The following is a 27,974-nucleotide window of genomic DNA, read 5'->3' on the forward strand; positions in this document are numbered from 1 at the left end:
ACAATATTGACCCCTCTGCCTCAGCCATGTGCATCCAAGCAGAGTCTAGCCAACCAGCATGTGCCAAAGAGACTGCTTCAAGAATGGGCATGTGCCCCAAGTCAGGGCAGTGAGATTCAACTCTGAATCTAGAACAACCCCTGGGCTTTTATTACTTGTACCAATAAATCGACCATCCTTCATGTATCAGGCCAGTCTGAGTTGGGTTTCCTGTCACTGGTGACCAACTGATTACATTGTATCTTAAGATTTGCTTGTAGAAAATCTCTGTCTGGGATATTTGTCTCCACTGTGTGTTGGACATTTATTGAGTGTCGACTTTACATCAGGTACAGCTACAAGTCCATGCTGGAGTTGGGCTCGCACCGTGAAGGTGAGAATGGATCAGTGAATAGTCAGAGCTGCGATCTTGCAGACAAAAGGGAACTTCCGGCTGCAGATGTTATCATTCCATGACCTCAGAGCTGTGGCAGAAAAAGCAGAGACTCTGTGTGAAGGTACACCTACCACAGTAAAAGTAACCCCATCATCCCACCAAAGTAAAAGTCCTCTCCCATAAGCCTGGTGTCTACACTGGCATCCCTTTCTTGCTGATGCTTGATGCGGGTGCTGTCCAGCCTTATTCTCTCTTAAGGCTAGTGTTGACTTGCTATTGTGGAGAGGCAGGACAAGCCTCACTCAGAGGCTTGACCCAGCTCTGACTCCCAGGCTCCCAGACGGCTCCCAGAAGAGCAATTTGCTGTTCCATGCCTCCCTCCCCTAATCAGAAGAAGAAAAAGGAGCAGTTCAGTGTTTGGATCTGGAGTAGATATCGAAACCCAGCTCCACAAATTGCTTGCTGTGAAAACTCAAACAAACCACTTAATTTCTCTGAGCCTCAGTTTCTTCATCTATAAAGTGGAAATATTAATAATTTTTATTTCTCAAATTCGTATGAGCAGTGACGATGTTCACGATGATGGTGATGACTGCTAACAGCACATGCAAACCACTGTAGTCGCTTTACATCCTTTATCTTCTTTTTCCTTCCCATCAACCCTGTGAATTAGGTGTCACTAGCCCGGAGAACCCCAGGGACGGGGGAGCCTGGTGGGCTGCCGTCTATGGGGTCACACAAAGTCGGACACGACTGAAGCGACTTAGCAGCAGCAGCCCCATTTTATGGATGAAGAATCTGAGGCACCAAGAAGTTGGCTACCCAATTTATAAGCGGTGGAGCTGGAGTTCAGACAAGGACATTCAACCCCACAGTCTATGCTCTTGCCACTGGGCGTATCAGCTGTATCTCCTTCAGTGCTCAGAAGAGCCCTGGGGGTAGGACCGATGATTAAATACATTTTATAGACAAGGAAAGCGAATCTCAGAGAGAATAAGCTATTGCCTCAAGGACACAGAGTTAGAACGCAACATGGCCGGGACTTCAGCCTGACTGGGCACTCTTTTCACTACTGAGCCTGCGCCCTCTTCCTGGCTTCTGTTTGTTCTAATGTCCATGAGCGCAAGCCACATTTAGTGCTTTGGTGAGCTGACATAAAAGCACCATCCTTTGGTCTCTGTGCAAGTTTCTTGCTTTCTTTCTTTTCATGCTTCTGTCTCTAATGTCTTTTCATCCAAATCACAGTTTGCATGTCAACAGCACGCCATTAAATATTATTTAAAATGCATCCACCACAGAGAATGGCCATGTCCCTAACACCCACAAGGGACCTCTGGCCACTCTCCAAGGTGTTTAACTCACAGTGCCTTGACCACCCCTGGTGCCTCCCAGCAAGAACAGCAAGAACCCTGGTCTCAGGGGCACCCACCGCTGGTGGGCCGGTACCATATCTGCACGCAGTCCTCCTCTTCTGGGTCTGCATGGACGCCGTCATCCGGCTGGCTCCCATCCCAGTAGCTGTAGTCATAGGGTGAGCCGTCTGTCCATTCAAACTTCCCTTCCTGGGGGGGTCGCATCCAGAGGCAAGGAAGCAAGCCAAGGAGAGAAAGATCAGGCATTCAGGCCATGTCCAGCTTGGAGTAACATCTAATGCCTTCATACCTAACAGTGCAGAAGCCCTCACTTTTATCTGATATACTATTATTACCACCATAACTGGTAATGGTGAAACCATGTGGGCACAAAAGCCCCTCCATGTCCCCTGCCTCTTGCTTGTAGAAAAGCTGTAGTCTCCCAGGCCTCTCGTGAGTCACAGAAAAGCAGGTTCAAACAGTTAATGATTAGGACACTGGAATCACAGAATCTTTAGTTCCTCCCTGAAGATATAGATGACAATGTCCAATGCACATTCCTGAGTTGTTTTGCAACTACTGTAATTGGCACAAGAGGGGAAAAGCTGACTGCATGATGACCAGACTGAAACTCTGACAAGCTTCTCCATCCTGTGCAGTACTGGATCTATGGCTAGCACAGTACCCAGAACTGGCTTCAAGGAAACGAGGACAAACTGATCCTGGAGTTGAAGGATCAAGATGATGCTGATCTGACCACTGTGTGACAAGTTTCATGATGACTGTGGGAGCTGCTTGTGCTGTTCTGCATGCAGCCCCCTGCCTGTGCACTCCTGAAACTCCCCTTTGAAACCTTTGCCTCCTAACCAGCAACTGGGAGACAGTTTGGGGGACCCATCCGCCATCTCCCCAGGTTTTCAAAATACAGCATCTTTCTTATCCCACCAACCCTGTCTCTCCAACACTGTCCTTTTTTTTATTTTCAGGGTTTCAATTTTTTTTTTAAATTTTATTTTATTTTTAAACTTTACAATATTGTATTGGTTTTGCAAATATCGAAATGAATCCACCACAGGTATACACATGTTCCCCATCCTGAACCCTCCTCCATCCTCCCTTCCCATACCATCCCTCTGGGTCGTCCCAGTGCACCAGCCCCAAGCATCCTGTATCGTGCATCGAACCTGGACTGGCGACTCATTTCATATATGATATTATACATATTTCAATGCCATTCTCCCAAATCATCCCACCCTCTCCCTCTCCCACAGAGTCCAAAAGACTGTTCTATACATCAGTGTCTCTTTTGCTGTCTCATATACAGGGTTATTGTTACCATCTTTCTAAATTCCATATATATGAGTTAGTATACTGTATTGGTGTTTTTCTTTCTGGCTTACTTCACTCTGTATAATAGGCTCCAGTTTCATCCACCTCATTAGAACTGATTCAAATGTATTCTTTTTAATGGCTGAGTAACACTCCATTGTGTATATGTACCACAGCTTTCTTATCCATTCATCTGCTGATGGACATCTAGGTTGCTTCCATGTCCTGGCTATTATAAACAGTGCTGCGATGAACATTGGGGTACACGTGTCTCTTTCAATTCTAGTTTCCTCAGTGTGTATGCCCAGCAGTGGGATTGCTGGATCATAAGGCAGTTCTATTTCCAGTTTTTTAAGGAATCTCCATAATGTTCTCCATAGTGGCTGTACTAGTTTGCATTCCCACCAACAGTGTAAGAGGGTTCCCTTTTCTCCACACTTCTCCAGCATTTATTGCTTGTAGACTTTTGGATTGCAGCCATTCTGACTGGCATCAAACACTGTCTTTTGAACAATGAGCAGTCAAGCCTAAGTTTGGTTCCAGCTCTGGCTGGTAATATTACTAGCTGTTGTTTGTTGAGGGCTTATTATATATCATGACAGGTGGGCATTTTATCCTCACCATCCTGCAAAGCAGAAATTGTCATCTCCATTTTACAGATGAAAAAACTGGGACTTAGTCTACCCAAATTCACATAGTTAATAAAGCATTAGTGCCAGGATTTAAACCCGGGTTATCTGACTCCAGTACTCAAGACCCTATGCTATGCTATGCTAAGTCACTTCAGTCGTGGCCGACTCTGTGTGACCCCATAGACAGTAGCCTACCAGGCTCCCCTGTTCCTGGGATTCTCCAGGCAAGAACACTGGAGTGGGTTGCCATTTCCTTCTCCAATGCATGAAAGTGAAAAGTGAAAGGGAAGTCTCTCAGTCGTGTCCGACTCTTATCGACCCCATGGACTGCAGCCTACCAGGCTCCTCCGTCCATGGATTTTCCAGGCAAGAGTACTGGAGTGGGGCGCCATTGCCTTCTCCGCTCAAGACCCTAACTATTACATTAAAAATTTTTTTCTACCAGTGAATGGAAATCATCCTTCATCATTTTTTCTATCTGTCCAAACAGTGTGTATTTTTCTTGCCTGCTGTGGAACCACTCTGACCAATTACAAGAAAAGTCCTGTTGGGAATCTGATTGGTGTTGCAATAAATGTGCAAATTAACTGTGGAAAGAATGACTTCTTTGCAATGCCCCGGAACAAAAGTCATTTCTCCATTTATTTAAGTTTTTAGAAGAGTCTCTCCTGACGCATCAGTGATTATGGAAGCCACGTTGTATGATGGAAATTGCACACACCTTCTGGGAGAGAGACCAGAGCCTGGGATTCCAGCTCCTCTCACTTCCTAACGCTGCAATCTAGCCAACTTACTTAACTTCTCTGAGCCTCAGTTTCCACACCTGTAAAATGGACTGAATATCTCCCTCAGAGAATTATTATGAGAACTGAATGAGGTTAAAAGCACTAAGAGACTTAACTAGTGCCTTGCATGTAGTGCCTAGGACTGAAAAGAAAAATATAAAAGCAAGTCCTTTTACTGTCTCACTTGTTATTATTCTTAAGTCTTGTAATACAAGTTCCTTAACTCTAACTGTATTCATAAGCCAACTTTAAAATTACTATTATAATGGGACATTTTGGTTCTTTTTTTAATTTACAACTTCTATACAAGTTCTTGCCAGGTCAATTCTACTGATTGTTAAACTATCTTTACTGAGCCTGGCCACTATTGTTACTTCTGCTCACTGATAGCAAGTTCAACCACCCTAAATGAGCTCTTGTGTCAAGAGAGCTTGTGTCAAGCACAGGCTAAATCTTTGACATATATTGGCCCATTTACTTTGTACAACCAGGCACTGTTATTATCACTCCATTTCATAGCTGAGAAAACTGAAGCCCAGAGATGTAAAAAAAAAAAATTCTCTCAAAGTCACCTGTGTGTGTGTGCTAAGCTGCTTCAGTCGTGTCTGACTCTTTGTGACGCTATGGACTGTAACTCACCAGGCTCCTCTGTCCATGGGATTCTCCAGGCAATAATACTGGAGTGGGTGGCCATGCCCTCCTCCAGGGGATCTTCCCAATCCAGGGATTGAACCCATGTCTCTTACATCTCCTGCATTGGCAGGTGGGTTCTTTACCACTAGCGCCACCTGGGAAGGCCCCAGAGTCTGCTGCTGCTGCTGCTGCTGCTAAGTCGCTTCAGTCATGTCCAACTCTGTGCGACTCCATAGACAGCAGCCCACCAGGCTCCCCCGTCCCTGGGATTCTCCAGGCAAGAACACTGGAGTGGCTTGCCATTTCCTCCTCCAGTGCATGAAAGTGAAAAGTGGAAGTGAAAAGTGAAAGTGAAGTCGCCCAGTCGTGTCCAACTCTTAGCGACCCCATGGACTGCAGCCTACCAGGCTCCTCCATCCATGGGATTTTTCAGGCAAGAGTACTGGAGTGGGGTGCCATTGCCTTCTCTGCCAGAGTCAGCTGCTGCTGCTGCTGCTGCTTAGTCGCTTCAGTCATGTCCGACTCTGTGCGACCCCATAGACCGCAGCCCACCAGGCTCCCCGGTCCCTGGGATTCTCCAGGCAAGAACACTGGAGTGGCTTGCCATTTCCTTCTCCAATGCATGAAAGTGAAAAGTGAAAGTGAAGTCGCCCAGTCGTGTCCAACTCTTAGCGACCCCATGGACTGCAGCCCACCAGGCTCCTCTGTCCATGGGCTTTTCCAGGCAAGAGTACTGGAGTGGGTTGCCATTGCCTTCTCCACCAGAGTCAGCTACCATAAACTAAATGGTAGAACAGGTGCTGGAAGTGGAATTCTATTCCCTGCAGTGCTCCGAGGCAGGTTTGGAGGTGTACATATAGGAGAGATGCTCAGGATGCAGCTTGCCCGGGGTAAGTCAGCAGACAAAATCTCCAGGGGGAGTCTGCTGTGATAGTGCCAGGTATGTGAGCTGGCCCAAGCCAGCCCTCTTTGGCCTTGTTCTCCCATCATCATTCCACCTACTCCTGCCCCACTGCCTCCCAGACACACTGGTCTTTAGTGTCCTTGAATGTGCTGTGACTCTCCCACCTCAAGACCTTTGCCCATGCTGTGCTCTCTGCCTGGAATGTTCTTCCTCTGACTGACTCCTATTTGTCCACTGGACATTAGCTTAAATGTTTCTTATTTAGGGAGGCTGCGGCAGCTGTAGATGTGCCCTGCTCAGAGCTCCTTCAGGAGGACCTGTTGGGGGAGCATGGCTGAGTGACAGCTCCTTGGACCCAGCACTGCATTCACAGGGAGAACATGCTTCCTTCATGATCACAGGTATTAGTGCTGGCCCACTCCTGCCCAAGTGGGAGTCCTGGGATGGGCATCCTCTGCCAGGGGACATCCCATTGGCTTAGCCAAGACTTTCCAGAGTGTTCTGCAATCTGAGGCTCTCCCCATCCCGCCCTCCCCCATCTCCTTTCACAGGGCTCATCATGGGCTGAAGGTTTTCCCTCCTGCCACGTACCTGTCTTCTTTTTCTCCTTTGCAGATATTTTCCCTCAAAAGGCTCTTACCCATCTAATCAAGTTTTTGTGTCTGTTTTTTTGAGAATCCAAACCTAAATGTAGCCCATCACTGCCCATCTGATACGTTTCCATCCTCCTCTCTTTCACAACGCTTATCGTATTCTAACTGGGGTGTCTTGGTGTCTGATTTCTCTGTATGCAGGGCATGTGGCAGGGACCAGGCACGTAGGTTCCACATGAAAAGCTGGTTAAATCAAAGTGGAATCTTGGCTGGAGCTCCCAAGAGGGCCTGATGGCCAGCACTTCCTCACCTGCCTGTGATCATGAAGCCCTGTCCAGATGTCAGCTGGGATCCCAGGAACACAGCTGTTCACAAGGTCGTACACAAAGACATTCTCCTCCCAGCTGCAAAGGTAAGAAACCCAGGTGCATGTTACTCGTTGCCTCTTGGCGCAGGATTGAGTTGCAAATTGACAGCAGCCTTTGTTAACCCTCCTGGATCAAAGTAAATAGAGGATGTGATGCAATCTGGCTTTTCTCCTTTTTCTTTTTTAACTAGGGCACCCACGTGGGCTGTCCTGTCAGGGGCATTTCTGCGTTTTTTCCATGCTAGTGCAAAGCAGGACTCAGCACTGTTATTCAGCCTATAAATTTAAGTCTATCTCAAAAACACTAGTAAATAAGGTGGATTATATTGAAGAGACAAAAAAAGGAGTTGACATTGTATTGCACATACCAAATAACAAAAATCTCCACTGAATGTTCTTGCTCTTTCTCAAAAGCCCCCCATACAGTGCCAGTCCTTACATAGCCTCCTCTCTCCTAATTCTTTTTCTCACAGAACGTCTTCAAAATCTTTGGGTTTGCTGAAAAATTCAGCTAGAAGCTTGAACTTGCATAGTCGACTCAGCAAAACCAAATCCTGCAATTAACTATCCACCCTCTTCAACAGGTGTCTTAGGCCATTCAGGCTGCTACAACAAAATACCATGGTCTGGGTGGTTTATAAACTATAGGAATTTATTTCTCACAGTTCTGGAGGCTGGGAAATGCAAGATCAGGGTGCCAGCATGGCCAGGTGAGTGGACCTTCTGGGTGCATACTTCTTGCTGTGCCCTCACATGGCAGCAGGGGACAGGGGAGCTCTGTGGAGCTTCTTTTTATAAAGGCACTAATCCTATTCATGAGGGCATCACCCTCAGAGCTTAAGCATCTCCCAAAGGCCCCACTTTCTAACACCATCACATGGGGCATTAGAATTTCAACATATGAATCTTGTAGGGACCAAAACATTTAAAACACAGCAGAAAGCATTGGTGAAATTCTCACCTCCTATTTCAAAGAGCTTACAAAGTAATTTACCTAACAAAAGAAATTGGTGGAGGACCCTGGAAGTAGTCTGTGCTGACTAAAAAAACACTCAATCCATGACTCCTTTCAAAACAGGATTATGTTGAGGTATCCTTTACGTTGCAACAGATTACATCTGCTCCTAATGGCTTCTTCTAAGTGACCACTCTCTATAGGCTGCCACCTTGTCTAGAACACCTGCCCATCAATTTCATTTTGCTTAAGGTGTTGGTAGCAAGTCAAAGCACACATAATGCTGTGCTGTGTGTGCTTAGTCATGTCTGAATCTTGCAACCCCATAGACTGTAGCCTGCCAGGCTCCTCTGTCCATGGGATTCTCCAGGCAAGAATACTGGAGTGGGTTGCCATTTCCTTCTCCAGGGGATCTTCCTGACCCAGGAATTAAACCCAGGTCTCCTGCATTGCAGGCAGACTCTTTACTGACTGAGCTATAAAGGAAGCCCTAAGCACACATAATAACTCTCCTTAATTATGTGTTTGTGGAAATCCATCCCAGAAGCACTCAGAATTCTAGTTCTCAGAATCTTTCTCAACACAGTGTTCTAGGCAGTCTCATACTAGTAGTTGCTAATCAAAATTGTTATAAATCGAATGTGCCCCTCCTCCAAACTCATATATTGAAATGCTAACTCCTGATGTCACTGTATTAAGAGGTGGGGCCCTTGGGACATGATTAGTTCATGAGGGTGAAGCCCTCATGAATGGGATTAGTGCCCTTGTAAAAGAGGCCCTAGAGAGCATCCTTGCCCCTTCTGCCTTGTGAGCTTGCAGCGTGAAGATGACCATCTGCAAACTGGGGAGTGAGCCCTCACCAGAACTTGACAGCACAAGGCACTCTGATCTTGGGCTCCAGAACTGTGAGAAACACATTTCTGTTGTTTATCAGCAACACGGTCTGTGATATTTTTGTAACAGCAGCCTAAATGGACCAAGATAGATATTATTAGAAGCAGTGGAGAGGAAAGATGGCAGGTGAGGCAAGGCTTACTTGCCCTCAGAAAGAAGATTTGATGTGGGCACACTAAGTAAGTGCTGACCTCTTGATACACCCATGATTAAGTGAAAGTGAAGTCACTCAGTTGTGTCCGACTCTCTGTGACCCCATGGACTATATATATAGCCCACCAGGCTCCTCCATCCATGGGATTCTCCAGGCAGGAATACTGGAGTGGGGTTGCCATGTCCTTCTCCAGGGGATCTTCCCGACCCAGGGATCGAACCCGGGTCTCCCGCATTGCTTTTGTTTCTGAGCCACCAGGGTAGCCCATGATTACAATTAATACAAATAATTAACAACTCTCACTATGAAGCATTGTATTACCTGAGTGCTTGTGCAAGAACTTCAGATCCATTATCTCCTCTAAAATCCTCAGTCTTAAAAGCTCAGTGTAACTATTGATGTTTCCCAGCTGAGGATTCTGACTTGGAGAGTTTATGTGATTGGGTAAGATCACCAGGTAGGAAGTGGTGGAGTGGGGACTAACCTATGGCCGCCTAACTCTAAAGCCCTCTTAATTTCCTCCTTTATAACATCTGCTGTCCCAATCCCCTAAGCTTCCCAAACCTTCAAGATCCTGATTCAGGACTAGTTCTTCCAGGAAACATTCTGTGAGCACCGTCTGTATAATCCTTGAACACCTGTAGCAGAAAGTTTCCATGCTCCCCAGGCTGGGCTGGTTGGCTTAGTTTTCTGCTTCTTGAGGTTGTGTGTGCATGCTAAGTCACTCCAGTCCTGTCTGACTCTTTGTGACACTGTGGACCTGCCAGGCTCTTCAGTCCATAGGATTCTCCAGGCAAGAATACTGGAGTGGGTTGTCATGCCTTCCTCCAGGGGATCTTCCCAAAGCAGGGATCGAACCCGTGCCTCTTATGTCCCCTGCATTGGCAGGCGGGTTCTTTACCACTAGTGCCACCTGGGAGGCCATTTCTCAAGGTCTCTTCTCTCCAAATGGGCTGCAAGGACCACATGGACCAATCTCACACCTTATTTCTATATGGCATCTTATCTCACACCATCACCAATCTCTGTTGAGTGTTGATGTTCCAAGACCACATGTTTTGTATAACATTAGAGTGGTATGATTTGGGGGGGGGGGGGACAAAGTATTCTTCAGTCCAATGTGTCTTTGCTGTTCGTCCTATCCAGCGAAGCACTGGCATCCCCATGTTCCCCTCTCATGCACAATTCACAGTGTCCTAGATTAACTGCTGAACATGCATGGTAAGCGGTCATCTAGGGGAATGGCTGCCCCGCCATTAAAATGGCACTAGATACACCTGGGCTGGCTGGACGGATCCAACACTGGGCTGGACAAAGCACAAGCTGGAATCAAGATTGCCAGGAGAAATATCAATAACCTCAGATATGCAGATGACACCACCCTTACAGCAGAAGGTGAAGAAGAACTAAAGAGCCTCTTGATGAAAGTGAAAGAGGAGAGTGAAAAAGTTGGCTTAGAGCTCAACATTCTGAAAACTAAGATCATGGTGTCCGGTCCCATCACTTCATGGGAAATAGCTGGGGAAACAGTGGAAACAGTGTCAGACTATTTTTTGGGGCTCCAAAATCACTGTAGATGGTGATTGCAGCCATGAAATTAAAAGACGCTTACTCCTTGGAAGCAAAGTTATGACCAACCTAGACAGAATATTCAAAAGCAGAGACATTACTTTGTCAACAAAGGTCCATCTAGTCAAGGCTGTGGTTTTTCCAGTAGTCATGTATGGATGTGAGAGTTGGACTATAAGGAAAGCTGAGCGCCAAAAAATTGATGCTTTTGAACTGTGGTGTTGGAGAAGATTCTTGAGAGTCCCTTGGACTGCAAAGAGATTCAACCAGTCCATCCTAAAGGAAATCTGTCCTGGGTGTTCATTGCAAGGACTGATGTTGAAGCTGAAACTCCAACATTTTGGCCACCTGATGTGAAGAGCTAATTCATTTGAAAAGACCCTGATGTTGGGAAAGATTGAAGGCAGGAGGAGAAGGGGATGACAGAGGATGAGATGGTTGGATGGCATCACGGACTCAATGGACATGAGTTTGGGTAAACTCCAGGAGTTGGTGATGGACAGGAGGCCTGGCGTGCTGTGGTTCATGGGGTCACAAAGAGTCAGACACAACTGAGTGACTGAAATGACAGCCACTTTTGTTCAATGGCACCTGCTTGGAAAACAATTTCAATATTTGATTGTATTTTCCCCATATGTGGTCAAAATAACTGGGAGATAGAAATGCCCGAGGTGCTACTGTTAAGTAATAAGGAGCGAAAATCAAATGAACTTAATTCAATTCAACTGTCACTTGAAGCAAAAATGGAAATTATTAGGTAAGCTGAAAGGATGAGAAACTTAAACTTTAATTAGATGCTCCATGAACATAAATTGATTGTGTGTTTAATTGTGAAGGAAAAGGACAAAATTACAAAGCATGAAAAAAAATGCCAGAATTAGAGAATTGGATTGTGTCTCAGAGACAAGATGTAATTAGAGATTTTATAATATTGTCTAGCTTTATGGGAACTGAACTTGGTTTATAACAGATGAATGTGTTGTGCAAATTCAACTTTTCTACATGTTTTCAACAAAGTATCATATGCCAGAGTGGAAAACTACCTGTATAAGAGAGGACATGCTAGCATAACATTTGGGGAACATTTATACAAGAGAAAAAAAAGAAGGATGTCAGGCGTTGAGAAGAGAGAAAGGAGGCAAGTTGAGGCAGAAAAGAACAGAATTTGAGTCAGGGGCTGTTGGAAAACCCCAAATCTACCTGGAATCCTAGTGCCTATTGAACCAAGGGCTCCATGGGGCAGGCTGGGCTGTCCTTCCTGTGGACCAAAGGGAAATCATGTGGAATCACCTTTAAATTTCCTCTTTATTACATATATTTAATTTTCCTCTGCTGCTACTGCTGCTAAGTCGCTTCAGTCGTGTCCGACTCTGTGCGACTCCATAGACAGCAGCCCACCAGGCTCCCCCGTCCCTGGGATTCTCCAGGCAAGAACACTGGAGTGGGTTGCCATTTCCTTCTCCAATGCATGAAAGTGAAAAGTGAAAGTGAAGTCGCTCAGTCATGTCCGACTCTTCGCGACCCCATGGACTGAGTTTTTGGGAATTTATTTTATCCATCTTTATACGTGCCAGTCATACACTGCGCTGGACTCTGTATCACAGGAGATTTGACTCTGAACACTGCCTTGCTCAGGCTTCCACATCAGCTGCCCTCCATGCAAGGGGAGGCACTGATGGAGGCTGGGAGGGAGAGAGAAGCCAGGGTGATTCGTTCCCTCTCTGCCTGGGAAGGTGCTGTCAGGGGCTGCCTGGTTTCTGCAGCTCCAGCTCGCATAGGATTGAACTGCCCTCCAGTTAGGGGTAGAGCTAGCTTCCTGCTGGTGTGAATCTTTAGAAAAACTACTGCGTCTTTAAGTTCTCAGAGTCTATCACTTGCGAATATATGAAACTCCATGTTAAATGTTCATAGAGGTTTCTGTTTTCCTGGTCAGATGTTGATTGCCTCACTATATTCTTCAGCACCACCAAGGATATAGTGGATACACTGCTAGATGAATCAATGTGAGTATTCAAGAGGTGTTTTTTTTTTTTAAACTAAGATTGAGGACCCCTTCCCTGTTTGTAACAAAATTCGGCAAGCCTAAAGAACCAACCAGGGTTCTAATTTCAAGGCTTGGAGATTCTTGGAAAATCAGGCAAGATTGTAAATTTGTAGCTGTGGCAATGGAACGCATCACATCTGTCTTCAAAGAACCCACAAATCAGCAAGGAAGTCATATGTGAAAAGAAGTCATGAAAGTGATGAAGAAGGGGCTCCTGGGCAGGTGGATGTGCGTAGTCAGTTGCTACCAAGTCTGGGGTGACTTCAGTGCAGAGATGGCAGAGCTGAGTCTGGAAGGTTAAGGAAGAGTCTACCTGGAGAAGACAGGGATGGGAGTTCCCAGTGGGGGTAACAGAATGTGCAAATATGCAGGAGTAAATGGGCTAGACCATACTGGAGAATGTCAAGATGGTCAGTGTGGCTGGGGCTTGGGAGGCATGGAGGAATGTCGAAGGAGGCTTGGTGGGTGGGCTATGGAACCCAGCTGCTCAGGTTCAAATCCTGGCTCCACGATTTCATAGCAAGATACCTTCTTGGAGCCTTAGGTTCCTATCTGTGACATGAGGGTACCAACCTAATATGGTTTACAGGCACTTGATGCTTAGCATGCATGCTAAGTCACTTCAGTTGCGTCTGACTCTTTGCAACCCCATGGACTGTAGCCTGCCAGGCTCCTCTGTCCATGGGATTCTCCAGGCAAGAATGCTGGAGTGGGGTGCCAGGGGATCTTCTCAACCCAGGGATCAAACCTGGATCTCTTGTGTCTCCTGCTTTGGCAGGCAGGTTCTTTACCACTAGTGCCTCCTGGAAAGCCCAAATCTTAGGAAATAAACATCAGTTATTATGCTTTATGTTATGCTATTTACATGTATGTTATATGGATTGTTTCATTGGTTCAACCCCGCTGTGATACTGAAAAAGGCATGGCATAAGTTTGGCACTTATAAAAACGGACTTTCCAGCCTGCTGTTTGCAACCCTTGCTAAATGCTTTGTCCTCTACTGCCAAGGCCAGTTTCAATGACAGTAACAGCTGAAATTACCAAAGAGAAATACCAGTGGAAGACACCATTCTCTACATACCTTTCCAAGGGGGTGCTTGACTGGGCTACAAAGGACAGAGGAGTCCACTCACCTGTGGATGGAGGCCAGTTTGGCAGACTTCCTGCCGATGGAGAACTCCGAGCAGTAGAAGTCAGCCTCAGCCCAGGTCTTATTGAGAGGGAAAAATCTGTAGCAGTGGCCTTTGAACTCCATCCAGAACAGTGGGCACAGGGAAGCCTGGGGCAGCTCTGGCATGGCTGGGGACAGAGAGAAAACGGACTGGGAAGAAGGCTGGCCATGCAAACATTGATGCTATGGCTTATGACATCTTTTAAAGTATAAAAGTAAAAAGTGATCCCAGTATGATTAACACAGGCATAAAATTTACAAAATAATAAAGGCAATATGTACTCATTATAGAATCAAGATTGCTGGGAGAAATATCAATAACCTCAGATATGCAGATGACACCACCCTTATGGCAGAAAGTGAAGAAGAACTAAAAAGCCCCTTGATGAAAGTGAAAGTGGAGAGTGAAAAAGTTGGCTTAAAGCTTAACATTCAGAAAACAAAGATCATGGCATCCGGTCCCATCACTTTATGGGAAATAGATGGGGAAACAGTGGAAACAGTGTCAGACTTTATTTTTATGGGCTCCAAAATCACTGCAGATGGTGACTGCAGCCATGAAATTAAAAGACACTTACTCCTTGGAAGGAAAGTTATGACCAACCTAGATAGCATATTCAAAAGCAGAGACATTACTTTGCCAACAAAGGTTCGTCTAGTCAAGGCTATGGTTTTTCCTGTGGTCATGTATGGATGTGAGAGTTGGACTGTGAAGAAGGCTGAGTGCTGAAGAATTGATGGTTTTGAACTGTGGTGTTGGAGAAGACTCTTGAGAGTCCCTTGGACTGCAAGGACATCCAACCAGTCCATTCTGCAGGAAATCAGCCCTGGGATTTCTTTGGAAGGAATGATGCTAAAGCTGAAACTCCAGTACTTTGGCCACCTCATGTGAAGAGTTGACTCATTGGAAAAGACTCTGATGCTGGGAGGGATTGGGGGCAGGAGGAGAAGGGGACAACAGAGGATGAGATGGCTGGATGGCATCACTGACTCGATGGACGTGAGTCTGGGTGAACTCTGGGAGTTGGTGATGGACAGGGAGGCCTGGCGTGCTGTGATTCTTGGGGTCGCAAAGAGTCGGACACGACTGAGTGACTAATCTGATCTGATAGAATCCTTGGAAAACGTTACTGCCTTAGAGTGTTTTTCTTCTTGTCATGTTGAAGGCAGTGATTTTTTAAAATGCAATTGTGATTATATTGTCCATAAACCCCTATCTGTATTCTGATTTCTAAAAATTAGAGTATAAGCATTTTCCCTCATATCATTATAAATTTCTGTAAACATTGTTTCAAACAGCTCTTGAATACTCCCCTGAGTGTCCAACCCCCCCCCCCAAGTTTATTTAATCATTCCCCTATTTTGGTCTAATTAGATTGTTTCCTCTTTTTAAAAGAAACAATTAGACAAAGTGCTGAGATGAACAGCCTTGTCTACAAAGCTTTTGCAACATTTCTGATTTTCTGGGGAGAGATTTTTAAGGCTTTGATACAATTTGCTAAATTGCCTCCTGAAAGCAATTTCTACTCCCACCGTGATGTCTGAGAATGCCCACCTCATCGCGCCCTTGCCGGCACTGTTCCCACTTTAATGGCACTCTTTGCAAATTTTATAGGCAAAAAAATGGTATCTTATTTCAATCTGCAATTCTGGGCTCTTTGGCGAAAGTGGATATTTCCCTACATGTTTAATGACAAACAGCAGCCAAGACTATTTATATATTTAGCCTATGACTACTGGGGTTCAGGATGTGTTCTTAATTCTGAAAGGGGACAGTAAAGTTCTCCAAAGTCTCAGCCCCTCTGGGGAGCCACGATTGAAGAAGACCAAGCCGGGGAGAAAGGCATGCTGAGAATCTGCCTGGAACTTGGATGTGTGGCTCATCTGTGAGAGCAGGTACTAGGCAGTGGTGAAATTGTTAGACTGGGGCCCAGAAGCCTGGGTCCCAGCCCCAGCTCTGCGTCTCAATGCCATATAATGCTGGCACCTTCCTTTCCTTCTCAGCGGTCAGGCTGGCACCTCTTGAGGTGCCCAGGGTGTGGATCTTTGCCTTCAAAACCACTCTGTTAGTGGGCTGGGCTCATGAATAAGGAAGTAGTGGACTTCGTTTACTGAGCATTTATGATGTGCCAAAGATTTGCTGGGGCTTCCCTGGTGGCTCAGTGGTAAAGAACTCGCCTGCCAATGCAGGAGATGCAGGTTCGATCCCTGGGTGGGGAAGATCCCCCCGAGAAGGAAATGGCAAGCCAATCCAGTAGTCTTGCCTGGGAAATCCCAAGGACAGAGGAGCCTGGTGGGCTACAGTCCGTGGGGTCACAGAGAGTTGGACACGACTGAGGCTCATGAGCACAAGCAGTATATGTACACGTACAACTCTATGAATTTTTCGGGGAAGGAAACGGACAGTTGCTTTAATCAACAGAGCTGAGTTTCCCTGGTGGCTCAGACAGTAAAGAGTATGCCCGCAATTCAGGAGACCCAAGTTCAATCCCTGGGTCAGGAAGATCCCCTGGAGAAGGAAATGGCAACCCACTCCAGTATTCTTGCCTGGAAAATCCCATGGATGGAGGAGCCTGATGGGCTATAGTCCATGGGGTCGCAAAGAGGTGGACATGACTGAGCGGCAGCTTTCAGCTGGGGGCTATCTGTCCCTGATGAAAACCACTGGGCTTTTCTGTTTGACCAGAACCAGCCCTCCCCTCATCCCAGGCTGCTGTACTGGTCAATCCTGGCTTGTCCCACCCCTCCCCGCCAGTCCTGGCCAATCGTCTTTCAAAGAGTGCCAGTATCCAAACTGGGGTCAGCTGATCCAAAATCTGCTCTCTTAACCCTCCCTTATATGCAAAGGGAGTTATGGTCTTAGTGGGCTCAGTACCCCTGGCTCTTCCCTGCTCCTCTCTGGACCTCGGTCTCCTCCCTTCTCAGTTGAGAGCACTGGTCTAGAAGGACATTGCCTCGATGCTGAGAGGGCTGAAGGACCCCTTGTGAGGCTGGGTGTTGCTGAGCTCCCTGTGGGGACTTTGCCAGTGCCTTCCTCACAGAGAGAGGCAGCTGAATCAGCCTCTCTCAGGGGTCACCTTTTGGAGCACTTCCCCCTTTAGCAGCAGCGGCAGCAGCCCTGTTGCATGAATGAGAAGCAGCAAGTCATTTCCATCTGCTATTCACCCATCACTTATAACCAAGGACACACACTGGTGAGCACTTGGCCATGTCTGTGCAGGAGCTGGCTGGAACAACTGGCCCAAGACGATATTTGCTGATGCTAAATGACTTTCCCCACTCTCACCCACCCTACAATTATTTTACATCCTAAGTATTCATACTAGAGATGGAAGTAAAGGATATAACCATCCCAGTTTGCCCAGGACTGTCCCAGTTCTAAATCTGAAAGCGGCACATTCCAGCCCCCAACCCCCACCCCTTATTTGATCTCCTGGAGCAGTGGTTCTCAACCAGGGTGATTTCAATTCCCAGGGGACAGGAAGCAATGCCCAGAGACATTCTTGGTGGTGGGCCTATTGGTATCCAATGGGTAGAGGCCAGAAATGCTGCTAAACATCCTACAATGCCCAGGACAGCCCCCAAAACAAAGCATTTTCTCACCCGAAATGTCAATAGGGGGACTTCCTGGTGGTCCAGGGGTGGTCCACACTCCCAATACAGGAAGCCTGGGTTCAATCCCTACTTGCCGCAACTAAATATCCTGCATGACGCAAACAAGAGCAAAGACCTTTCGTGCTGCAACTAAGAGCTGGGGCAGTCAAATAAATAAACAAACATTAAAAAAAACCCAAAACCAACAACAAAACGTCAACAGAATTCCTGCCCTAGATGGAAAGCCGAATTCCAAAATGTAAAATAACCCCACGGAGCCACAACACAAAACATCACAGCAAATGTTCACACTCCTCAGCCCATCTGTAGTTTCTTCAACAGAAATGCACCAGAAAACTGGTTAGAAGTAGAGTTCAATTAGAAGTAGAGTTCGGGTTCGTTCTCTAATTTTAGAGTTAAAATGTAAAACTGTCACAAACCCGTGGCTTAAAAGCCCCGCGGCCAGAATACTGTGGTTAAATTTAACAGTACAGACTTCATGGAAGGATGGTGCAGAGGGCAAGCCTTGCTTTTCATCCCGAGTCTGAGATAAAGCAGACAAACTTCTTTGTCATCTCTCCCACGGCAGGATTGCCCGCTATGGGACCCACTCCAGTACTCTTGCTTGGCGAATCCCACGGACAGAGGAGCCTGGTAGGCTGCAGTCCATGGGGTCGCTAAGAGTTGGACATGACTGAGAGACTTCCCTCTCACTTTTCACTTTCATGCATTGGAGAAGGAAATGGCAACCCACTCCAGTGTTCTTGCCTGGAGAATCCCAGGAACGGGGGAGCCTGGTGGGCTGCCGTCTATGGGGTCGCACAGAGTCGGACACGACTGAAGCGACTTAGCAGCAGCAGCAGCAGCATCCGGTGTAATCTTCCCCAGAAGGTGGAACTTTTTACCTTCTGTCTGCCCTATGAGGGGATGCCTCTCTCAATGTTCTGCTTTAAATGGCTCAGCCGTCATCCCTCCGCCCTGGGTGGATGTAAAACCCTAGCCTAGGTATTAGGAAGGCTGACTCCGCACCCGGAGTGCTGCTGCGCATGTGCCCAGTGCTTTGGTTTCTTTCTTTCGTTTCCTGCCCCTGGGCACCCCAAACACTTTCCTGGAAGCCCAGCTTACTTTTCAGTGGATGTTTGTAAAGTTTATCCGCATATCTAGATGTCTATAGTGGAGCCATTTTCTGCTGTCCAATTTACCATAAGGTCTGATCTGGAAGTTTCCACCCTCATTGTCCTCTCTTTTCTTTTCCTTCATTAAAAAAAAAAACCCACAACTTTTAATTTTGGAATAAATTTAGCTTTACAGATAAGTTGCAAAAATGGTATACAGAGCCCTTGAATATACTTCATTCAGTTTCTCCTAATGTTACCATCTTAACATTTCCATGGTACATTTGTCACAACTAAGAAATTAGTATAGATACGTACTCTTCCCAGGTGGTGCTAGTGGTAAAGAATCTGGCTGCCAATGCAGGAGATGTAAGAGACTAGGGTTCGACCCCTGGGTGGAGCGGAGCCCTTGGAGGAGGGCACTGGCAACCGGCTCCAGTACTCTTGCCTGGAGAATTCCAGGGACAGAGGAACCTGGCGGACTACAGTCCCTGGGGTGACAGAGTCAGATGCGACTGAAGCAACTTAACACGCATGCACTCTTCACTAAACTACAGGTTTTATTCAGATTTCACCAGTTTTTTCTTTACCTGTTCCCAGATCCAGCCTAGGAAACCCTATATATTCACTCTACCCTTGTGTTTTATTTGATATCAACTATCTTTGATATCAAATACTATCACTATCTTGATTAAAGCAATTGTTCCTTTCTTTCTCTAGAAAAATGCACAGTGATGTGTATACACACACACACACACACACACACACACACACACACACAGAGTCTCCCCCTATTATTTTTGGCCTCACTGCGTGGCATGTAGGATCTTAGTTCCTGACCAGGCATTGAACCCTTGCCTCCTCAGCGGAAGCAAGGAGTCTTAACCACTGGACTCCCAGGCAAGTCCTATACACACACACTTTTGATTAGACAAAACTGACAACAATTGGCTGGAACTGGCCAGAACTGCCTGGCATTGTTGGATATCTTCCCCAAATCATCTTTACCTCTTCTCTTTCCCTTTCCTCGTATCCAATCAGTTTTTAAGTCTTGTTTATTTCACCTCCCAGTACCTCTCCAATTCCTTTCTCTCTCTCCTTTTTCTTCCTTCCTTCCTTCTTTCCTGTCTTCCTCCCTCCTCCTTCTCCTTCCCTCCTTCTCTGTCTGTGTCTCTCCCTTCCACATTCTTCCTTCCCCATAGTCTCTCACAGAAACTTCCTCAATTGTCTCTTGGCTGTTCTTTCTGCCTCATCTCACCTTGTAGATCCAGAGAGATCCTTCCAACACCCTGAGCTGGTCCTCACGGACGCCCTCCAGGAGTGCCCGTTGCCTTTGGGAACAGCGCTCCCTCCTACCCCTGCAGCTTATCCCATCCCTCACAACATGTTCCAGATTTGCTTCAGCTCTTGTGTGTTCAGCTCTGCAGATACTTGCCTTGGCCTGTCTTCAGCCGATCTGAGTTTCTTCCTTGAGTCTTGGCTGTGCAGTGGCTTCTTTAGGGAAGACGAGGTAGGAGTTTCTCTGAGAGCCCCTAGAGCCCCTGCACCCACCGTTCACATGTCCCCATCAATTCTTGTTCAGTCTGGCCTCTCCCTGCTCAAGGTCTTCTGTGGTCATCCCTCTCCCTAGTGCTTGGCACATAGGAGGTAACTAGTTTTGAATGACTAAACGCATGCCAGGGAATCAAACACTGCTCCTTTGGGTCAACTGTCCCTTTGCGGGGGCGGGCAGTGGTGAGAAGGGTGTGGGCACCACCCATGTGTCCTGATGCCTCCAAACTGGTCTATCTTGACTCTAGGATGGTGTGCCTGGACTTTTCCAGCTGAGCACTGAGGGCACTGACTGACCCCAGTTTTCCATATTGTTTAGCACAGTGGCTGCTGGACAAGGGGTATCCGCCTCACCAGGGAGCTGTTAGCAATGGAGAGCCTCAGCCCCCACCTTCCCGCCCTCCTCCCCGCTCCTGGTCCCTTTGATTTTCTCCACTGAGCAAGTGGTGGTTATGGATGCCTGGGGTGAAACCTACCAGAAAATGGGGCTGTGACAGGTCACTGCTCAATTAATCCCCTTTCCACCTGGGCAGGCACAGGCCTTTAATTGGGAGGACCTGGGAGACACAAATGAGCCGCTTGCCTGCACTGGAATGGTAATGAACTCCACCCTGCCTGGCATCCCACCGCTCTGCCCGCCCCCCACTTCCTTTACCTCTGGGATTTTAGAAACAATCATTAGAAGGGTTTCAGAGGACTTTCATCAACCTGCAGCTCAAAGTAGCCTTGGCTAAGCTGTGTCTCCTTTGTAAAGAGATGTCTATAGCTTTACAGCTTGACAGGGAGTGATGGCAACATAATGACCAGGGCCCACCCTACTGAGCTTCCACCTGAGCCACACGATGTGTCAGGTATTTTGTGCATAACAATTCATTTCATCTTCCCACATCTTATAAGGTAGGTATCATGATTCCCACCCCCCCCCACCTCCCACCTTTATAGATGAAGAAACCAAAGCACAGAGTTTGAATGACTTGCCTGAGATCACACAGCACCCAAGTGGAAGACCTGCATGGCTCCAGACCTAATTTAGAGATTCCTGCTATATTGAAGCCTATTGCCCTGTCTCAAGCCTGATGGTCTGGTCATTCATTCACTCCCTTATTTGTTCAGAAAGTCTTATTTGAGCACCTATTTGGTCTCAGTAGTTGGTATGTACTGGAGATACTGTGGCATATTATATAGAGGTAACCTCTGGCCTCATGGATCTTACACTCTATGGAGACTGACCTTAAGAAAAATAAACACAGAAATAAAATGTCATTAATACATAGTTAATATGGCTTTCGGAGAAGGCAATGGCACCCCACTCCAGTACTCTTGCCTGGAAAATCCCATGGATGGAGGAGCCTGGTGGGCTGCAGTCCATGAGGTCGCTAAGAGTCGGACACAACTGAGCGACTTCACTTTCTCTTTTCACTTTCATGCATTGGAGAAGGAAATGGTAAGCCACTCCAGTGTTCTTGCCTGGAGAATCCCAGGGATGGGGGAGCCTGGTGGGCTGCCATCTATGGGATCACAGAGTCGGACACGACTGAAGCGACTTAGCAGCAGCAGCAGCAGCAATATGGCTTTGTGTTGTACAGGCAAAAACTTGAGGGAGCAGCTCCAAATAATTTCAGAAATTTGTCAATTGTTTGCCCCTTTTCTCTCCCGAGTTGAACTGGGTGTCATCCCCACCCTGCCTGCATGGTGCCCACTGGTGATTACAATGACACCAGAGTGAGTCCCCTTCCTGGATGGGGAAAATGCAGGGTGTATAACACCCATTATACAGGATACAGGATCACCTGAAAGTGGTACATAACCCAGATTTAGAAACCCAGAGAGTTTCCTGGAGGGGGTGATGTGAGACCCCTACTGAGACCTGAAGGATGAGGAAGAGTCAGAAGAGTTCCAAGTGGAGGGCATAGTATGTGCAAAGGCCCAGAGGTATGAGAGAGAAGGGGGCATTTGGAGAATTGCAAATGATTCAGCCTGGCTGGGAATTTGAGAGAGGGATGAAGCTGGAGGTGATGGGGTTGGGGGGAGGGGGTTGGATGTGGGGGCGGGATGCACAAAGAAGCTTGTTGCTCTGGAAACCAAGAGGCCAAACTACATGGTATTTTACCTCAATTAGCAGCACCGAAGGCCCCCAAGGTCTCCCAGCTGGGGTGGGAGTCAAAGCTTTTGGAAGCTTTGAGCTTGTTAAGGAAAGAGGACACGCCAGCAGAGTTTGGGGCTCATTTTTTAAATCTCTCTTTTTTAAAAGAATAAATTGTCACCTTCCCACGCGATCTGGCTGTTCGCTCCCCTGGCCCCAATCCAGCCTCCCACAAACACACTACCCTGCTGCCTGCTACCCAGATCAGCCTTGGGAGCCAGCCGGGAGAGAAGGGGGCTCTGGGGGCTACATTTGCCCCGCTCCACATCACTACTGGGCCCCAGATGTCCCAGGGAGTCAGAAGTGTCTCCCAGTGTCTGGGAAGCTGGCCCTTGGAAGAGCTGTCACCTTCAGCACCTCCCTGGTCCATACACCCCACCCCCAGGGGGCCTTCCCACTGAGTCCTGGCTGTGGTGTGCAGAACTACTGGCCCCAGGCCTCTCATGCCTGAGCATTGCTTTCCTTTCTCCAGGGCTGCTCTTGTGGCCATATGATACAGAGGAGACAGCACTGGGTGGTTTTTTATTTTGCTCATAAGGGTGGCCATTCATTGCATGCTAAGTATACCTGTTGAGACCAAACTGGGGGTGGGTATCTGTATCATCCTCCCTTTACAGATGCAGAAACTGAGGCTCAAAGAGGTTAAGCCCCCACTGCTAAAAAGTAGCAGTGTCAGGATGAAACTCAGGTCTGAAGCACTCCAGTGCCTACAGGAAATATCTTTTTTTGGTCTTGTTTTCTCATTTGTTAGACAAACATATTAAACACCAAATTTAACAGTGGAATGGATTGAATGTTTGCACCCGACCCTCAGGTTCATATGTTGAAATCCTACCCCCTAATGTGATGGTATTTGGAGATGGAGGCCTCCAGGAAGAAATTAGGGTCATAAGATGTCATAAGGGTGGACCCCTGTGATGGGGTTAGTGCCCTTATGAGAAGAGAAGAGACAGAGCTCTCCTCTCTGTGGCCATTTGCAAGATAGGAGAAGAGCTCTCACCAAGAACTGAATTGGTCAGCACCTCAGTTTCAGAGTTCCCAGACTTTAGAACTGTGAGAAATAAATTCCGGAGTGTTAAGCCTCCCAGTCTATGGTACTAGGTTGCCAAAAAGTTCCTTTGGGTTTTTCCAAAATGTCTTACGGAAAAACATGAATGAACTTTTTGGCCAGCCCAATATTTTGTGATAGCAGCCTGAGCTGACTAAGAGCATCATAATCAAGCAAATAATTCGTTTCCTGGGTGCTTATTTGGCTTGAGGTCTGTGCCCTCAAGTCACAGTCTGGAGGCAGGAACACATGGCACACCTCGCCATGAGTCCTTACATGCTAAGGGACATTCTAGAAGTGTGTAGAGGGCTCTGTGACCATAGACGGGGGACAGGGAATAGGCTAGCATGTCCAGGTCGGGGGGCACTCTAGGATCCAACTCTATGGTCCAGGCTAGAGGGTGCAGAGGGATGTACTCTGGGAAGCAGGGACTCTCTGTTGCCCAAGCCTCTCTGTGTGCCAGCCTCAGAGCTTAGACTCTGGAGTTAGATTACTCTACTTAGAAACTCAACTCTTTGTGCCTCAGTTTTCTTCTCTGTAAAATGGGCATGATGATAGTGTCTACTTCACAGGTAAGCCAGTGTCTGACTCATCGTAGGCATTCTAGTAAACATGAGATATTATTACAGCAGAAACAGCCTCAGCCCTGGAATATTCCTGGAGCTGGGAATATTCCTGGTGCAGGAAAAGAAGACGAACCAGGCCCACTGTCAATAAGGACTGTGTTTTGGCTGTGTGCCCACCTTCATGGTCTGCACAGGCTCACCAAGACCCCAGCTAAGCGCTCTCTAGTTCCACATCAGCACACACACTCACACTTACACACCCAAACACTATTCCACAGTGCCAGCTTTTTGGCGGGGAGAGGAAGAGGCTACAGAACATAACTGATTCTCCCTCCCCAACCCTGAAGCCCTGTAGGAGCAGGCTCTGAGCATCAAAACACTTTGTTAGAATTTCCTTTGCTGTGAAAAGTTCTTGGCTCATGAGCCAAGGAAAGGAAGCTTTTTGATGGTTATGGTTGAAGAATCATAATAGCAAATGTTTTGGTAGACTTTACCAGGTGCCAGGCCCTCTTTTCGGAGAAGGCAATGGAACCCCACTCCAGTAAAATTACCTGGAAAATCCCATGGACAGAGGAGCCTGGTAGGCTGCAGTTCATGGGGTTGCTCAGAGTCGGACACAACTGAGTGACTTCACTTTCACTTTTCACTTTCATGCATTGGAGAAGGAAATGGCAACCCACTCCAGTGTTCTTGCCTGGAGAATCCCAGGGACGGGGGAGCCTGGTGGGCTGCCGTCTATGGGGTCGCACAGAGTCGGACACGACTGAAGTGACTTAGCAGCAGCAGCAGGCCCTCTTTTAAGCACTTATTATTTGTGAATCCACATAAGGTGATCAAAGCCAGGTTCTGAGAAAGGTTTTAGGAAAAGAATCTAGTCTGGCTAAATCCTCCCAAGTCTCTCAGAATTGTCTAAAGCAGGGAGCAGGGGTCCCCAACCCCTAGGCTATGGACCAGAACCAGCCTGTGGCTTGTTAAGAACCAGGCTGCACAGCAGTAGGTGAGCGGTGGGTGAGTGAGCAAAGCTTCATCTATTTACAGCCGCTCCCCATCACTCACACCACTTGAGCTCCACCTCCGGTCAGATCAGCGGCGACATTAGATCCTTATATAAGCACAAACCCAACTCTGTCTGTGAAGGATCTAAGTTTGCGCGCCCCTTATGGGAACCATCCTACCCCTCCCCAGCGCTGCCTCACCACTAGTCCATGGGAAAACTGTCTTCCAGGAAACCGGTCCCTGGTGCCAAAATGATTGGGGACCACTGGTCTAAAGGTTTGTTTCCAAAGCAGATCTAGGGGTATGGCTGAGTTGTACAATTTGCATATATTTGCATGTTCATGAAAGATCCAGAGCAGTGGGATTAAGGGGGAATTTTACACCTAAAGGTTAGGGGTGCAGGAGAAGAAGACGAACCAGGCCCACTGTCATTAAGGACGGGTTTTGGCTGTGTGCCCACCTTCATGGTCTGCATGGGTTCACCAAGACCCCAGCTAAGTGCTCTCTAGTCCCACATCAACACACACACACACTCACACTTACACACCCAAACACTTAGCTCACACATTCTCTTCCAAAATCACTTTGCTCTAGTGGATTTGTCCACTCAGGCTTGAATTGGGCTTTCCGCTGGGCTGGATGGATGATGACCTTGGCCAGATTATTTGGCTTCCATAGGCCTCAGTATGTACAACTGTAATGTGGAAGGATCAGGCTGAGTGGACTTCTGGGACCCATCCTTCCAACTCTAACTCTGAGGTCTCCAAAGTTGCTGGGTTGGCAGGGATCTCAGTCTCCCTATCAGTACAATGGGACTGAGGCATGGGGCTAGATGTCTGGAAGTGCCTTTTTGAAGGCATTTCTGTCACAGCAGAAAACTCTGTCTTTTGGCCAATTCTATCATAACATCAACAACCACAGTGGCAGAAGTAATAAGGTAAAAGCCATTTTTCAAGTGCTTACTATGTGCTAAGTTCTTCACTTGCGTGATCTCCTTGAAGATTCTCTAAAACCATTATTATCTCCACTTTCCAGAGGAGGAAACTTGAAGCTCTGAGAAAGGTCCCACGGGCACAAACTAGTGAGAGAGGACTTCCCTAGTTGCTCCCACTCTCAGACTCAGCCTCAGGCCTTTGCACTTATTGCTGGGCAGAAAGGCAAGATCTTGGAACACACAAATATCCTTTGAAGATATTCTGTCCAATTTCCCTCCTGTTCACCCATTGCTCAGATGAGAAAGTTGAGGCACAAAACAAGGATGCAAAGACACCATTATGGACTGAATGTCTGCATGCCCTCCCAAATTCCCATGTCAAAGCTGAACCTGCAGTGTGATGGTGTTTGCAGGTGGAGCCTTTGGAAGATGATGAAGGTTAGATAGAGTCCTGGGGTCCCCATGATGGGATTAGTGGCCTTATAAGAAGAGGAAGAGAGACTAGAGCATTCTCTGTCTCTCTACCATGTGGCCACTTGCAAGCCAGGAAGAAGGCCCTCTCGAGATAACAGATCAGGTGGCATCTTGATCTTGGACACGAAGCTTCCAGAATGCTTCTTGTAGTTGAAGCCACCCAGTCTGTGGTATTTCGTTATGGCAGCCTGAGCTGACTAATACAAACACTCAGAGAGTTTATGGCAGACCAGAGCCCCTGATGCTTGCCCAAATGAACTGACCACGCTTTACATCCTTCATCACTAGGGTTGCTAGATTAAAAAATGCCCAGTAGAATTTGAATTTCAGATAAACAAGTAATTTTTAGCATAAGGTATGTCCCATGCAATATTTGAGACATATTAAAAAGTGATTTATTGTTTACCTAAAATTCAAGTTTACCTGGACATCAGGTATCTATCTGGTAATCCTATCACCCTTCTATTTAGTTTCACCCCAACACTGTAACAGCTCAGTAATATGGTCTTATGGGGATCTTACAGATGTTTTATTACAGTATTAGTTCTATTTTAATAGGACAGAAATAGTATCTATGCCATAGAGTTATTGTGAGGATTAAATAATTCCATATATAAAAAGTGCTTAAAACAGTGCCTGGCATATAGGGAGGGCTACACAAGTATCAGTTGTTGTTATTGGTATTATTAATAGTTTTAAAACAATGTTTGGAAAGCACGCTCCTGGTAGAGGTGACAGGCAAGATCCTCTGCCTTGAAGGGATTAAAGGACTCAGGACTCTTCCTACCCCAGAGTCAGCACCCTGACCTCCCTATTGAGTTGAAGCCCAGTGTCCTTCAAGTGGGACACTGGGAGGCCACATGCCTGTGTCTGATGGGTCCCAATTCCAGGGGATCCAGAAAATTTGCAGAGCTGAGTGTCACTAGGCCAGGCGCCAGGGAGGTCACTAGAGGGACCCCTGTGTCCTCCTGTGTTACCAACGCTATGGCACAGCAGCAAGTCTGAAAGCTCCCTGGGAACAGCTATCACAGCCAAGGTGAGGGTGGGCAGCTCAGATGCCAAATCCCTAACAAAAACATCATTTTTAGATCTTCTTATAGTGTCAGGCATTTTCCTCACATTATCTCATCTTCCTTGCACAGTAGCCCCAGAAGGGGCCATTGTGACCACTGTTTTCTAAAGGCAACCGAGGCTCAGAGAGGTCAAGAAACTTGTGCCAGGTCACACAGTTTTCAAGATGCAATGCTGGGCTTTTTCACCAGGTCTCTTTGGGTCTGGCCCTAGGACAATGTCCATCGGCTGGAGGGAGAGGAGCTCGAGGGGGGCTGTCAGGAAGCTCGGCTTGGCCCCCCAATATTCCTTGGGTCAGGCAGGCCTGCAGCCTAGTCAGTGAGGCCTCAGTGACAACTCAAGTATTTGCAGATGTCCTCCTCTCCACCTGCTCCCTGCCCTGGCCCCAGTACTCACCTGGGCTGATGTTGATGTCCGTCTGCGGAAAGGCCTGCACAGAGAGAAGGGTCAAGACGGCCACAGTCCATAGGCCCCACTTCTGCATCCTGGGCCCCGAGAAAGCTGCCTCCCGGCTTGAGCAGGGGAAAGAGGCCCTGCCGGGTCCGATGGCTCTCCTGCCCAGAACTCAGGAGGACTGGGTAGAGAGACCCCAGTCTCCGCCCTCTCCCCTCCCCTCCTTCTCCCACCTCCCTCCTTCCCGCACACCGAGGTCAGCTCAGAGTGACAGCCGGAAGGCTGCCCCTGGCCGGCCCGCTTCGGAGAACTAAGAGGAAGCACTGTCCTG

General features: G+C 47.3%; 1 protein-coding gene across 1 annotated transcript; it reads right to left on the bottom strand.

Moving 5' to 3' along the window:
• On the bottom strand, nucleotides 1-27,853 carry CLEC19A (C-type lectin domain containing 19A). The gene is made up of 5 exons (XM_002698014.7): nucleotides 27,647-27,853; nucleotides 13,721-13,886; nucleotides 6,915-7,008; nucleotides 1,806-1,938; nucleotides 1-464 (listed from the first exon to the last, which is right to left on the bottom strand). The coding sequence occupies exons 1-5, from the start codon at nucleotides 27,732-27,734 to the stop codon at nucleotides 385-387; spliced, it is 561 nt and encodes a 186-aa protein (XP_002698060.3). The 5' UTR covers nucleotides 27,735-27,853; the 3' UTR covers nucleotides 1-384.
• Nucleotides 27,854-27,974: the final 121 nt, after the last annotated feature.

This window comes from Bos taurus, chromosome 25 (assembly GCF_002263795.3).
Source record: "Bos taurus isolate L1 Dominette 01449 registration number 42190680 breed Hereford chromosome 25, ARS-UCD2.0, whole genome shotgun sequence".
Lineage (NCBI taxonomy): Eukaryota > Metazoa > Chordata > Mammalia > Artiodactyla > Bovidae > Bos > Bos taurus.